General features: G+C 35.6%; 1 protein-coding gene across 2 annotated transcripts in view; it reads left to right on the top strand.

Annotated features, from left to right (window-relative positions):
• Positions 1–15,916, top strand: part of TTC7B (tetratricopeptide repeat domain 7B) — a 134,893-nt gene that overhangs the window by 100,362 nt on the left and 18,615 nt on the right. For both annotated transcript variants that reach the window (XM_027673400.1, XM_027673391.1), the window contains one exon: positions 3,701–3,903. In XM_027673400.1, the coding sequence (XP_027529201.1) occupies positions 3,701–3,903 (203 nt within the window). The remainder of the gene's footprint in view (positions 1–3,700; positions 3,904–15,916) is intronic.

Raw genomic sequence — 15,916 nt, 5'->3', positions numbered from 1 at the left:
TTCAGAGAAGGTTCTGCAACCTGAAGTCTGCTTCCTTTCTTTTTGAAATGATCCTGTTCTTGGTACTTCTGTTGGTGATTTGTGCTGTGTTTCAGAGTCTTTAGGTATCCTGCTGTTTAGCTGCTTGTCCTGCTACAGTAAATGTGCTGAGCCTCGAGAAAGGCTCTTTACTGTAGGAACACTGAGAATAAAGTTTTTTCCCAGAAGCACAGTACAAAACAGATATTCTGGAAGCTGTCTTCATCAGTGTATATATAGGCTACTTGCATAGAAAACAGCGATAAAATTACTTAACAAATTACTTAATGCCTTACAGCACATATTCTTTAAATAAAAGTGAAGATTTACCATTGGGAAATTGCTTCCTTTTTGAGACTCAGGCCACATTTAACTGTTTGACTCTCTGTGTGGTTGTGCAGGGTTTTACTTCTTGGTGGGGGAGAGAAAAATCTTTAATAAGCTTTAAATCTTAAAATACAAAAATTAAGAATTATTCTTCATGTAAGATTATAGAGACATGGAAAAGCTATGTAAATAAGTTCTAATACATGCAAAACTTAGTGGAAGATATTTACCCAAACTAATACAGGTGGTGTAAAAAAATAAAAAAATGCATGTTCTTATGGATGGATACACAGTGTCATTTCAGCTGTCATTAGTGTAAATGAGCATGGCATTCAGTCCATAGAAGTTGATTTTGTACACGGTAACTGGCTTTTAATTTTTCATCTTGTTTTTATTAATGGACTGTTTCAGCTTTTCATTTTTGGGCATAACATGTAAAGGTGGAAAATCAGGCTTATTTTAAATGTGAAACTAAGTGACTTTTGCAATTAGTCCATTCTTCAGTAGCTCACTGTTAAAAACCTGACCTGTCCCTAAGTGATCAATGACTGTGATAGTCCTTTGAGAAATGCATCAAGACTGAACTCATTATTGCTATGCTGCTTGATTGGAAAATAGATTGATTCTTCAATAAAATGCACATGTAAGTGTTGGAAGTGTTAGAGCCAGAAGGCATTCTTGGTGTTCCCCAGGTGGAGATACTGGAAAGAGCACATCAGATTGGCACCTGGTTTCTTTTTAAACGGCTGCTCCCCTCTTGAGATGTTCCTACAAAGTCTGCTGGCACTTGCCAGTTTTCCACAACTGATTTGTTTGAATTTGTCACGTTAGTTTTTAACATTTTTATTCAGTTTGAAGTCATTATCTCAGAATGAACAGCTCTCCTTTGAATTCAGAAATTTCCTGAATGAACTTTCATGCTTAACACTTAGCTACAACTTCCATTTTCTAGTCATTCATTCATGCACAGTTTTTCAAAAAGCCTGCTGTATATTCTGTTGGGGTGGCATAACTTCTGGTAGAGGAAAGGAGAAGATTGTTTAAAGTTATTACAGAGTTACTTTAAAAACAAAAGGAATTATTTTGTTTAAATTTAATGCTTTTAGGAAGGTGTGTTAATAACTCAAATTTCTCTGCTGCAGCTCATGAGCAGGACAGCAAGATTTATTATCTCTTACATTAACAGAAGATGAATTTGTAAGCAGTATTGCAGCCTAGTGTTAAAAGCTATTACTACCATAATTGTTTCTTCTCAAGGAATACAGAATTTCAACTATATTCTGTTAAAATAGACAATCTCTGCTTATATTTCAGTCTAGAATTATTGTGATAGCAGATAATCACCAATGGAAGTAATTTTTAGTTACTGAGTATTAGTATCTAATAATTATCTTATTAATTGCTTAATTAATAATTAGCTTTACATAGTACCTTTTACAGTCTGTGTAAATTATATTTTTCTGAACTTGTCTTTTCCCCAAGCAACTTGGGAGTGTGTATTTCAAATTATGTTTCAAATCTGGTGATGCTGGAGAAGAGACAGCAAGACCTGTAGAGCTCAAATGGTTAGCATTTAAATAACGTAGAGTATTTTGTACTCACTAAAATGTTGTTTCTCACATAGTACCTTTTCAAAAAGCACTCAAGAGTAAAAGTACCCAAAGCTTTTCAAAAATATTGTAGAGTTTTTTTAAAAAAACACCTCAATAAAACACCTCAATAAAATTCACATTTTCTGCTCTATACAGCTCACAAATTAGGCTACCACTTGCTCTTTGGAGTCTACTAACAGTAAAAGTAAAATCCTAGAAAAATTATATCCTCCTAAATTTTGATTTTGATTGCAAAATTTTATCTGTTCATTGTCTTCCAGAAGAAAGAACTTTGCTGTTCTTTAGTTGTACACTACCATCTCTGACTGCATGAGATGGTTCTTTTAGGGTTAGGGGGAAAAAAGTGTGACTGGATATGCAATTTCATGTGTTAGTTCTTCATGTGGATGAGACTTTTTCCATCAAATAACATTTCGGTAGTTTCTAAAAATATACTACATTAATTAGTACATCCATATGGACACACTGTGTTTGGTAAAATGTGTTCTGTGAAATCACCGAGTCAACTTAGAAGCAAAATAATGCTCCTCTGGTAGAAAAAGATCTGTTGTCTCACCAATAGGATCAGGTCTTAGAGGAAGAAAATAATTTATTCTTATAATCCTACAAAAATTGGTTAAAAAAAATAGAAAATGAGAAAGAACTTTAAACTGTGTTTGCCTGTCTACTTCTACTGAAAGTCCATGTTTTGTTAGTCATTGTTATAAATTCATTTGGATGAAAATAATAGTTATGAATATTCATAGCAGGTATCACCTGTAAGTTACAGTTTATACACGCTACTGTACTGAAGTTGACTAGTTAGAGCTACTGTAAAGACTGTTTGATGCAATTATCTCAGAGAAAAGCTCCTTTAAAGGCACTCAAACATCAGTCTCATTCAGAGTTTTAGGCATAATCCCAAATCCACTGTTGTAGTGCGAGTTCCTGATCTGAGAGACTTTAAACCAAGATAGGCGGCCTGTACAGTACAGTGAGAGGCATATTTTGAGCAGTGATAGATCACTTTGCTGTTTCGATGTAGCACCTTGATTTAAACCTTAATCTATAAAACTCTTGTACAGTATGATAAATGGAATGCAGTTATACAATTACTTTGAGGCTTCATTTTTATTGGGTCTGTACCAACATAAAGGGAAAGATGACCCAACTCAGAATTTTTAATAGTTTTTTCTTGCATTTGGGATCTCTTTATTCCTCTCTTCTCCCACTCTTTCAGCAAGAGATTAGGATAATCCAGCAGGGTAGAGAAATAGCAGTGTTGAAGAGTGTCATAAGAGCTACTGAAGGCAAATACTTGTTCTGTTGTTAGTTGTTAATTGCTTACTGAATGAACCCTTTTTTTTTCCCCTATAGTCAATCTGATTTACAGAAGTGTATGTCTGGCTACTCAATTGTTTTAAATAGTACTGGAATACTGGCATGCTCACATCTCAAAAATAAAACTAAAATTAAAAAATCACAGACTTAAGTTATAAATAACAAACTATGAAGAGAATTCTGGAGTTTAAAAAAGCCGTTTAGAGGCTGTAACTCCTTTTATATCTAGAAAAGCAACTTTTCTCAAAGAATAATTCATTTAAAATAATTCAGGTAATAATTTCTCTGAAAATGCAAAATTTTGGGGGGAATATAGCCTTTGTTCAGAATGAAACTATTTACAAATAGAGCACATGTGACAACGTCTAGTCATGGTATGATGAAGCAGGAATCATTAATTGGTCCTCCCATTCCTTCCACAGCTGAAGTCTACATAGGGATTGGGAAGCCTGCTGAGGCCACAGCGTGTACCCAGGAAGCAGCTAATCTCTTTCCAATGTCCCATTATGTTCTCTACATGAGAGGTCAGGTGTCTGAACTTCGTGGGAATATTGATGAAGCCAAACGCTGGTATGAAGAGGCCTTATCTATTAGTCCTACCCATGTGAAAAGCATGCAGAGGCTGGTAAGTCTTGAGTCTACCTTCATAAATACTGTCATCTCAGCTGATGATATTGTATTGTGAAATCGTGACCCATAGCTTATGAGTTTTGGATCTATATTCTTATTAAGAAAATGGTTTGGAAGCAGTCTTTTCTGGAATTTATTCTGTTGGGACGTAAAAAGGATCTGCAGGCAATAAGACTATTTCAGTCCTAATAGAGACTACAGAAAAAGAAATCATTTACATCTGCCTAATTTCAGCACCATTAGGAAATAAAGATGGCTTGTGGTAAGATACTGTAGTCTACAGGAAAGACCAGTGATTCTGCTATTCCAAGCTAAAAGTTGAATTCATAAAATCATAGAATATCCTGAGTTGGAAAGGACCTACAAGGATCATCAAATCCAACTTCTGGTCCTGCACAGGACCAGCCCCAAGAATCACATCATGTGACTGAGAATGTTGACAAAATGCTTCTTGAACTCTGTCAGGCTTGGTGCTGTGACCACTTCCCTGGGGAGCCTGTTCCAGTGCCCCGCTACCGTCTGGGTGAAGAACCTTTTTCTAATATCCAGCCTAAACCTCCCCTGACACAACTTCAGGCCATTCCCTCGGGTCTTGTCACTGGTCACCACAGAGAAGAGATCAGTACCTGCTCCTCCTCTTCCCCTCACAAGGAAGTTGTAACTGCCATGAGGTCTCCCCTCAGTCTCGTCTTCTCCAGGCTGAACAAAACAAGTGCTCTCAGCCACTACTCATATGGCTTCCCCTCACCATCTTTATTGCTCTCCTTCAGACACTTTCTAATAGCTTAATATCTTTCCTATATTGTAGCACTCAAAACTGCACACAGGACTTGAGGTGAGGCCACACCAGCACAGAGTACGGCTGATCTCTACATTCTGCATGTTTATTCATTACCTTCATGCTACGTGGTTTCTTGAATTTTTGAAAGGTACAGAATCAGCCTTGCCTTCAAATGAACGTAGCTTTAAGTACAAAGGTGCCTTCCCCAGTATAAATGTATGGTTTTTTATATCCTTCATAGATACATACATGTATATATTCTGTGCTTACTATGTTAGGAAGATTACTTTCTCTCTTTTAATCCAGTTTTCTTCCAGATAGAGCAGAATATAACAGCTGAAATCAGCTTGTTACCAAATCTTTTTGTTCAGAAGTGGAAGCTGGTTTCTGCCTAGGTACTTATGAATTATTCAGAGAAATTTCTTGTGCATCCCTGAGGCAAACACATGAGACAAAAGATCAGATAGAAAGGCAGCACAAGGAAAATTTTTTGTTTCATCTTTTCAGCATTTCAGGATATTTGAGCCTGCTGACAAATGCCAAAAGGTTCCTTTTTCTGAAGGAGCAGACAGTCAACCTAAAGCAGTGCAACTCAGTGAAAATAAAACCTTATGTTTTTCTAGGTATCTTTTTGTCCCTCCTGAATCCACCTTTGAATAAATAGTGTGTAAACACACAGTGTTCTTCAGAATGACTGAGAAATTAACTGTCTTAAGAGATATGTGTGATGAAAATTACTGGGCTTCCAATCAAAGTTTCCTTTTTATGAGCTTTTCTGAGTCCAAGCTGGAAGGTAACTGTTCATTTCATCGGATTGGCCAGTCCTTTGCAAGAATTCTTATAATTTTAAATTTTGTTTCTAAAAGCTTTCTCTACTATTCTAGATGTTTTCTGTACTAAGATATTGTATTGAGTAGATTCTGAGAAATTTATGCTGTTTAAATACAAATATAAAAGATGTATGCTATAAAAATACTTGTCTATGTAATTTCATGTAGGGAAAAAGTACAAGATTCTGTTTACTTCTTGATCTTTTGACTATTGCAAGAAGTATTTTAAGGAGGAAGTTTGCAATGTTTAGTCTTTCCTGTGCATATAGATTAATATCTGCACATCCCAACACTTAGTGTGTATTTACCTATTTATTATAAAGGAATATGATCTCAGTGGCAGAGGAGCTATAGCCACAGCACTGTGGAGGTACCATCCTCTATAAAAACAGCTGAAACATTGACTTCTAATATTTGTGATCTCAATTCTAAGGTGACAGTTGGTTTATGAACAAAAGTTCTGTGTAAAAAAACCTTATTTTCTGTGATGAATTTAATATTTTAAAATTATTTGATATGGCTTTCTAGCAACGCTTGGAAGGTAATATAAAATGCTACTGTTTCCATGTAAAAATTACCTTAGAGTTTAGATTTATTTAATAAGCTCTGGTGAATTTCTTTTTAGAGGAGAAAATACCAAGTATAGATCATAATAACTTTATGTATAAAATGCAGCAAAAAGGCAATAAGATGTAAGGATGGCACAAGTTCTAGCATGTAGCATATGTACACAGCCCTGCCTCTCCAAGTAAATTTACTGGAAACAATTGAATGTGCAGTCGGTTTTAAGGATTTTTTTTCTTTTGATTAAAATTTTAGAGTGAGTGACATCTGACACTCAATAACATTTCCTGGTAATAATCTTTGATTTGAGATAGTCTTTGTAGTTGTCCAGAGAAAAACAAAAGCTAAATAAAATATTTGTTTAAATTTGTATGAACGACAGTGGCATATTGGGAATACGTAAGTTTTCTCCTTTTATAATCCATCCTTTTAATGATGTTACAAAACTCTGATAAGAAGAATGAAAAATTAAATTTTGAAGCTTTACTATTTTTCATTTTGGCCATAAGTCTTTTTAAGTACTTGTTCCTGAATATGATCTACTCTTTCTACACAGAAACAACCTTATTAATCTAAATTACTGAAGAAATGTGTGAATAAAGACCAGAAAGGTTGGTTTTATGGCTTCAGAACTGTTGTACTTCCTCCTATGACTTGCAGCATGTGCTGTGCTTTGGAGTTCCTCCATAAAGACTCTTGCATTTGTCTCTCGTGCAGACTCCACATTCTGTTAATGTGACCATGAAGACATGTTCTCTGCAGAAGTCTAATGTATTATCTGAATGAAGTCACTTCTTATTTGCTGATATCAACTGTTAAAAGATTATATTTTCCCAAAATTACAGTTTTCTAAAGAAACAAGTTCTTACTCATTTTACTGCTTTCTCTAGGGTCTTCACTGATTTACTCCTGTTCCAAGAAATTTACTAAAATGAAAAACAGGACGTCTTGGTGATGGTGTCAAAGTTGGAGCAGTTAAGAGTGATGAAAGAGATCTGTTTGCCAGCAAAATGATAATCATACATGTGAGGGCTTGGGGGGAGGTTTTTGCCTTATTAATGGAAACCTTAGGACAGTGTAACACCAAATGTTGGTGACTTGATCCACGAGTAAATGAAAAATTGTTTAGCTGCGTTCTGCTTACCTGAACTTGAGAAATTGAACTAATTGGGTCATACTTCTGCATTACCTAAGATGTGAACTATTTTAACAGAGAGCTGGCTGCAGGGGGCAGCATGTTTGTGTTCATGCTCACTGCTATCTTTGCCCCTTATAAAATGTTGGGGGGGTTATTAATTAAATCAGCTGAACAACAAAACTAGTTCTTTTAAAGAGAAATGCTGTTAAAATTCTCTTTGGTTACTTGTGCAACTGAATTATTCCTCATACAGTTAATGTTTAAATCCATACAGTTATTCACTCTGTTCTGTTGAGCAATGCTCATTTTAAGATCTGCCTTGTTCTCAGGTGCTATTTTTTACTGTTTGTCACTAAGTGAAATTTTCTCCAAGCCAGAGGTTATCCTAGCTTGCTATTTAGCTAGCTCTGACTGTTCACAAGATGTCAAGAGGGAAGCAATAACATGTCAGTATTAATTAGGTGTACTTCAGAGAGTGCAGCAGCAAGGCTTTGAACAAATGCAGTGTCCTTTCTTCTTTTTAGGAGTTATGTAGTGCACTCAGGAAGAACAACGTGAAATTGTGTTCTAAAGGTTTGAAATACATCAGTTTGTGTTCTGTATTTCAAATAATTTTTTTCCTCACACCTAATGAAATTTAAATTTTTCTTTAATTACTTAATTTTGAAATTAAGATTCACACTTCAATTCAATGTCATATACATGTGGTTGTCACCTGTCTGATTTTAACCAGAGTGGATTTATTTGAACAACTTTCTCCATTCTCCCTCCCCTTTATCAGCGCCTCCAGATTTCTGCATTACTGCTGCCTTCCTGCTTTTGTCATTGTTTTCCTCCCCTGTGAAAAAAGAATAAACACACTTTTATCTCCTGCAGTCAGAGTGCTGTTGTGGAAAGTAGCCCTTAGTGCTGACGTCCAAAAAGTCCTGAAACAGGCCATCATTCAGTAATGCCTGAAATGGCACTGAATATTTCAATCCATTGTCCAGGAAACAAATCTGTGTATTCTCTCTCAGGCTGAAAACTTCTTAGCTAAATGTAGCTTTGACATGAAATGGTTATCCAGCATTTGTATGTTGTTACAATCCCAGAAGACTGTAGCATTTTTTGAATATTAAGTAATTCATCATAGCACTTGCCAGTTAATCCTATTAGTAGCTTAGTTTCTAAGAGTAGAAAACTAAAACAGAAAGGGAGAAATTACTTAACCAAATTACTCATGTAGAAATTAGTTTTCAAAAAGCATTATCTTAGAGAGTTACATTCCCCACACCACACTTAGATATCTGTTAAAGTTTCTGTAATCATGCAGAACTAAGGCAGATCTCTTAAGGCTTAGATTAACTATGTGTGCTTTATCTCTCTGTCATAAATATGTTATTATTTATTTCTAACTGTACTGACAGAGTAGTCTTTAGAAATGTGAATTCAGACCCCGTTTGAAGGGATTGTGGGAGTTAAAGAAGAGTAAGTCTAAACACAGTCACCCCAACTAACTTTTTTTCTTTTAGTGAGGCAGTGTTCTCATCTGGAGGATATTTGTTAACTCATTTGATTTTCATTGTCAGGCCCCTGCAAGGTAAAATTGTTGGTTTAGGCCACATAGGTTTGTCCTAAGCACATTATTCTGGTTCTTGTGGATGGTTTGGGTTGTAACTGATTACCACAGAGCTAAATGCTAATGCCAAATCTCAGTCCTCATTTGACTTGCTCTCTAAGTGCATCCATGTGCACGTGGTGACTGAAGAAGAATGGAGAAATAACAGTCGTTGGGTTTGTTAGATTTGTTAGAAAAATGTTGAGGGTTTGCCCTTCAGAAACTTCAAGGTTATTTCACAGAATAGAGAAAACAAAACATGTATTCAGCCAAAAACTCACTGCACCTTACAGCAGGTGTTTTACTGTGATTTGACCACTGTCACATCTAAATGTTTCAAGTGGTTGCATTCTGTACTCTGAGGAAACAATAGCCATTCTGCTTGTATTTTAACCTGGAACCCATTGATTTCAAGTGACTCAAGGACCGTTTCAATACACTTTAAATACATCATCTGCCATGTGACACTCACAGACCATATTCTTTTCTGTCTTGAAAATATTATTTCCAGTTTTAGCCTTACAACAGAAAACCATCAGTGCTTAGTGCAATAAAAAGTACATAAAATCAACTTGCATAGTCATTAGCTTTTGAAATATAATAAAGTGAAAATCAAGGTGAAAAATCAAGAAAGTTTTTTCCCATTTGTTTCAAAGCTGTCTCCTTTTATTTTTAAAGCTGTTGATCTCAAGTACAGCAGTTAACCACTAAACACTGATTCATATCTTACAAATTACCATTAGAGGAAGATCAGTAGAATTTCTTGATTCCTGAAAGCTTTATCTGAATTTTACAGTTCTCTTTTAAAATAGATCTATTTTTGTTCAGTTTTTGACAACAATAACTGCTACAAATTTGGGTTTAAACTGTAACTTAGTTGCTCTTTTAGAAAGAAAAAGTGACTATAGGAATTTACAGCACTAATTTTGTTTATAACTTGAAGCGGTGAACTCCCATTTATTCAGGCAATTGTAGATTCCCTGAGAACTGTTGTTCTGAAAGTGGTATTTGGGGGCTGATGAAACATAGGTCCTGCTTCATAACAGACCTTCTTTTCACACTGCTCTGTATTTACACCAGATGGCTTAAAGCAGCTGTGACAGGAGCAGATCTTTCAACAAGAAAATACCCCCACTCTTAGATGCAACTTGTCTGTGCTGTCCTCAGCTGTCATCTGTTATAAGAGCTATACTGCAACTGGGTTTAAATTAGTTGCTTGGTATAGACAATCTCTGAAAATGCAAAGGTAGTCTGATGCACAGTTGCTGCATTGAATGGAACTGAACTAAGATGGAGAATCTAATTGGGAGTCTAGTAACAATGGTTAAGGCAGCTTTCGAAATACAGAGAAAAACTCTTTCAATTAGAAATCCTAGGAAAGTTAATTCAAAAGTAGATAAAAAGCCCAAAACACGTAAAAGAAAATTTCAGAAAGCTGCAGTGGTTTTTTGTTTGGGGTTTTTTTTGGGAGGTGGGGGGCTGGTATTTGGGTTTTTTGTGGGTTTCTTTGGGGTCTCTAGGGTTTTTTCTTTGTTTTGTTTTTTTTTTTTACATAAGGATTTTTGCCTGGTATGCTCAGCTTTAACTTTCTGTTTTCATCTGTTTTCATGTTATCTGTGTGGTAGATTTTTCCACAGTTTATCAATTTAGGCTCAACTTGCCAGAAACCATTTTATCACTTGTATTTGTTCCCATGTAAAAAAATGGAAAATTAATTAGTGGTAGATGCTGGCAGAAGGAAGGGATGCTTTGGCTAGAATTCTCCTCTTTATTTTGCACGTCACAAATCATTCCATGTTTTTATTGTATTGTGTGGAACTGATAAAATTCCACCCATCAGATAATTCATCACAATTTGCTGTTGCAATAGGTCATTCTGCAATGTGCAGTATTACTCCAAAGCTGCTTCTCTTTGCTTGGAAGATTTTAAGAATCTTTGTTTTAAGTTTTTGTAATACAAGTAGTGTTCATCTCAAGCTTTTCACGTTTTATAGCATAAAGTCTTTGAATTGGGTTCTGTTATCAAAACTGAGATATTATCAATTAATTCAATATACAGCAACTATGGATCAAATATCATCTCATTTGTTAAGTAGCAACCAGGTATAATTTCAAGTTCAAGGAGGAAACACCCGAAGATCACAGTGGCCCAGTCTGGAACAGGGCTTTGTTTTTGCTGGACATCGTAGCAAAGCATCTGAGGAGGGATTCCCTGCTCTGCAGTGTTTCAATTAATTTGACAGGCAAAGAACTGGGGAACAAGAGGATGATCACATACCATTTCTGCAATGGTAACAGTTTTTCAGATACACACATAAGATATATCCACTTGCCAAAGAGTTTGTGGGAGTCTCACATCATTGGAAATATTCAAAATCTGACAGGTCACAGCCCTTGGCAACTCACTGTAGGTGACTACTTCAAGTTTGGATGTAGACAATATCCAGAGTTCCCTTCCTACTTCAGTCATCCTGTGATTCTAGGAATGCAAGCAAGACAAGCTTTGTAGATAGAGGTAATGATTTCTGTTAAAAAACACAATGAAAACACTTATCTATGGGCAAAATCTTGCTACAGTTTTCCTGTTATGCAAGACTTTCTTATTTTTATGAGCGATAAAAATCCATAAAGCACAGATTTTATTCTTTCTTCTCTCATTTCCATGATACATTACCCATAGCAATCATGGAAGGAAGGTGCAAGAGATTAGTATTTTTCTCAACTGTATTGACTTGTCTTACGTATGTGCGTGTATGATATACACGTATATGTATGTATATATGTATACATATATTCTCTGCTATGAATCTGCCTTAATATTTTGAATACATGTATGTCTTTGCATACAGAAATGTCAGTGGCAAAACAGTGCAACTGAAAAGCCTCAGTTGGGATCTTCACAAATAAAGTTTTTGGGCTTCTGTCTCTCTCGATGGTTTTCTCATGGGAGGTTCAACTATACCTTGGTGATCTGCACTGAGGCTTCTATAGACAGAGATGTCTAATATTTAAAGAAAACAAAATATTTATGACTCTTTACCATTGTTTATGTGGAATCTCCTTGTTTCATAGTACTAAGTAGAGATGATGAACAAACCAACAAGCGAGTAAAAGCATCTGACCACAACATAATGAAAAATGTACTTTTTCAAGCTTTTTTTTTTGTAGGTTTAGGAATGGGCAATTCCTATTAAAAGTCCTTCCATCTTCTTATGCATTTTACCCTCTACAGGTAACATTACAGGTGACATTAAAGTCATTGACAGGTGGGTTTTGTTGATATCCCTTTTCCTCCATGCCTTTTGCCAGATAGCTGGCCACCTAAAATAGGATGGAGAGGGAAAAACATGCAGATTTATACTAATGGAAAAATACTAAAAAGGAAAACTAATTTAACAAAATCAAAATGTCAGTAGTCTTTGTCCCAGTAATTCAGGATATGACCAGGAGACCTCATGTCAGTAAAGTGCTAATAGTTGCTCTTGATATTTAAGTTCTCCTTGTTAAAAAAAACCAAAAAAACCAAAAAAAAAACCAAAAAAAGAGAACAGGCATGGAAAAAAATTGAAAATGTGTGCTCTCCCTACTATCCTCTGTAATCTCTTACATCCTTTTTCATGGATACTTGCTGGTGCTTTTTTGCATGGATCTCAAAAATGCAGTTTTTATTTTGCTCTGTGTAATTGCCTTTCAATATGAGAATTGCTTTGCAAAACACTTTTCAAATTAGGTCATTCAGCTGAAGTATGCACTGAGCTAATTATGATTATTTTGCTTCCCTGGGCATTTCTGTGCTTATTGAATTTATTGAAGTATTACTTTATAGCTGGAGCTGAAAACTTACACGGCAATAAAAACTATGTAGCACCTGGTATGCTTTTGCTTGTAGGTAACATCTGACATATAATAATTTATAATTGAATTTCATATAGTTAATGAAGAGACATTTTTAAGGATTTATTTGGGGGTAAATATAAAGAATGTGAAAAAGGCTTTGAGACAGCAGCCATCCTCAACTTTAAATGAGCAAGAGGAATTTTATTTTCCTTTTCCTGAGAAAGGTTCTGTTGTAGAATTCTGTAGGTGAGAACTCTCTATCTACAGAAAAACATTTGAAGTGTGAAGTCATCTACACATATTGTGTCCTAATTTTTCTTTTCTTATGCTGCATAGCTTTTCATACTATTGAAATGTTACTAGGTGCTATAGAATTAGGCACAAGCCATTCTATATGGCTTAGGTGAGGTGTTTAGTAAATGTATGAGCAACTTGCAGCTCTGTTGCCAAGTGTCTGAGCCCTGGCTCTTTATCGACCTGTTTTAGAATAACGTATTGTTACGAAATTGCACAGAAGTTATCAGTGCATGTATTTTGCTATAAATCTCATGCAGTTCTGAGGTACTTTTCTGGTGCTGTGGTGAAATTACCTTTTGCTTTTTGCTTTACATCTAGCACAGGGGAGCTTTACTTGCTTTGGCAAGAAGCTGTTTACCAAGACAACAGACTGCTCTTGAGAGGACTAGAAGTTACCTAATCAACTATGGTTCTTTTTTTTCTGACTAGGAACTATAAACAACTTGCTTTTTAAAATTGTGCTTCATCTTACCCTTATCAAGCAGAAAGTGGCCTACCTTAATGCAAAACTAGAGATCTGGAAGCAACTGTCCCTCAGGGAATTATTTAAATACTCGCTTTTGCCAGGGTTATGTCAAGCAGCTGCATTCCCCAGATAAGTTGTCTGCTCTGGTTCAGTGTTTTTTCTGCAAATCCCCAGTCTGGAACAGTCTTTTCATGTCTCTCTCTCACTCTTCAACTGATCTCATTTTAAATTTTATTGGAAGACCTCTTTTGCATATACTGAAGTTTAGCTTCTCTGCTAGCTGGTTTTGTACTTAGCAGTCCTTCCCCTGCTCGTGCGTCTACAGTTTAAAGATGAGTTGCACCTTGCATTTTGGAAGAATTCAACGAACTTACTGCGTGTGAATAGCATAATATATTTTCTTCAAGATTAGTTTTCTTCTAACATAGACTGTTTTCTGGTAGCTAACTTATGTTAGATGGAGTTAAAGAATTGACCTTTAAGGCTAGTGACAGGCTATTTTTGATGTCAAGTTATTTTTTTAATCTAGATGAACAAATTAATTACAGAGAAAGCAATTATTTCAGTGAGCTTTAATTCATGGGAAAATCTAAAGTGTGTTTTGTCCAACTCTGAATACTGTGTTCCTTTCTAAGGTGTGATGGTTATTTTTCCATTATTATGCCTATTAGTATATATTCTTTTCAACAAGTGGCTACAAATGGTATGAAGAAAATTATGTGGTGGTACTATTCTGCAGAAAGTTGCCATCTCATGATTTCTTAGCAGGGGAGAGGAGACATGGTGCTTGGCCACCTCGTGTACTGAATCTCACTGAAAAAGGCCAATGTTTTTCTGGAATAAAACTGACTGCTGCCTTCTGCAACTAGAGTTAGGGAATAGGAGATGAGAATGATTTTTCAAGTGAAACTATTGTGGCCCAAGCTGTGGACTGGCGGAGCTCTTTACTAAAAGCCTTTGGATGACCTGCTTCTCTACTATAACTTCATTGCAATCAAATTTCATCAGCACCCTTGATACCTATGTACTAAGGCAATAAATGAAACTAAGATATGGCCTGAGGTCAAACCTTGAATTCTGCTCACCATCATCCATCCCTATAGATGAATGGACTAGCAGAAACTAGTTCTTAACTCATTTTTGTATTCTTGTGCTGCTCTATGCCATCTCTCATTTGTTTTCCTATATCCAGCTGTATTGAAACTTTACTAAAATTCAGACAAATTAGTTGTCCAACTTTTTTGGTTTTTATTTTTTTTCCCTGAAATTAATCTCAAATACTGTAAAAACCAGCTTAATGTCTCACCAGTGATAAACACATACTGTGTTTTATTTTATTTTTCCATCTTACCATACTACTAACTATTCCTTTCTTCAACATTTGTTCCAACGCTTTGCATGTAATTTAAGAAAACTGAAATAATAAATTTCTTTCTGACATGCAAACATTATACTACTTTTAGGTAGTAAAAATGCTTCAACTATTAACTTGCGAGGTAGTCTTTGAGTTTCTTTTATCTTTCTTTTCTGTCCTTTTCTAGGATGGAGATACCCAGTTATCACAACTTGATTATCTGGATCTCTCTGGTTTAAATTTTCCATTGGCTTGGAAAATTCTTTTACTTTTACTTTGAAAGTCTGGATGCCTTTTCAATCTGATTTTCTGCTGAGCACAAAGGATCTTTTCATGCTGTTGCTATGATGTGGTGTAGTATTAACATCAACACTAAAGTTATGAGCCAGCATGTTGGTAAACTGGTATTGATGCTGTGCATTTGGCATTGAGAAACAATGGTCACAGTTTCAATTTGTGTTGCCTTACTTGGGTAATGATTGAAAAATGTGGTCAACCCTGTAGGGTTACTGCAGCCATAGTAAGCTTACCATGTTTAACCTGGGTACTAGTTACCACTGTTAGAAGCTATGTTGTACAGTTTCTTTGCTTGAGCGAAGAAACTTTCATGTGTGAAAGCACATAAAAGGTTTTCTAAAACTAGACTCTTAGCAAAACACTGTGTGTTTAATCCGAGTTCACTCTGCATGAAACATTGTGAATGCAAATTTAGAGTTGTTACTGCTTTTAATGCTACTTCTGTCATGGTAAACTACCTGGTTAAGCTGATATGGGTGGAAAAATGTATCATGAGTGAAACTAAGTAATGCTAAACTTGAAAACAGAAAGCTGTTTTGAGCTTTTGTCACTTTTTGAACCAGCAGTCTGGTGTTGATCTGTACCTTTTAAATTCTACATGGACTTTATAGAGAGCAAAAAGGTAATAGCCTTTTAGTTTCAACAGTTATTCATGACTCTAGTCTGTACATTTTGTTAAAACACTGATTTTGCAAACAACTCTTGGCGTTTGGAAAAAAAATGGCATTAGTTATAGTTATATTTTTAGGCATGAATACTTAAACATCTGAGGAAGTTCAGAAGAAGAAAAAGTAAGTTGAGTGGCTGCAGATGTTATGGAAACCAAGGGAGTTGGGATGGCAGAGAG

This window comes from Neopelma chrysocephalum, unplaced genomic scaffold (genome assembly GCF_003984885.1).
Source record: "Neopelma chrysocephalum unplaced genomic scaffold, ASM398488v2 Primary Assembly neopelma1_24, whole genome shotgun sequence".
In the NCBI taxonomy this organism is placed as follows: domain Eukaryota; kingdom Metazoa; phylum Chordata; class Aves; order Passeriformes; family Pipridae; genus Neopelma; species Neopelma chrysocephalum.
The sequence above is the reverse complement of the archived record's forward strand: the minus strand, read 5'-3'. Positions and strand labels throughout refer to the sequence as shown.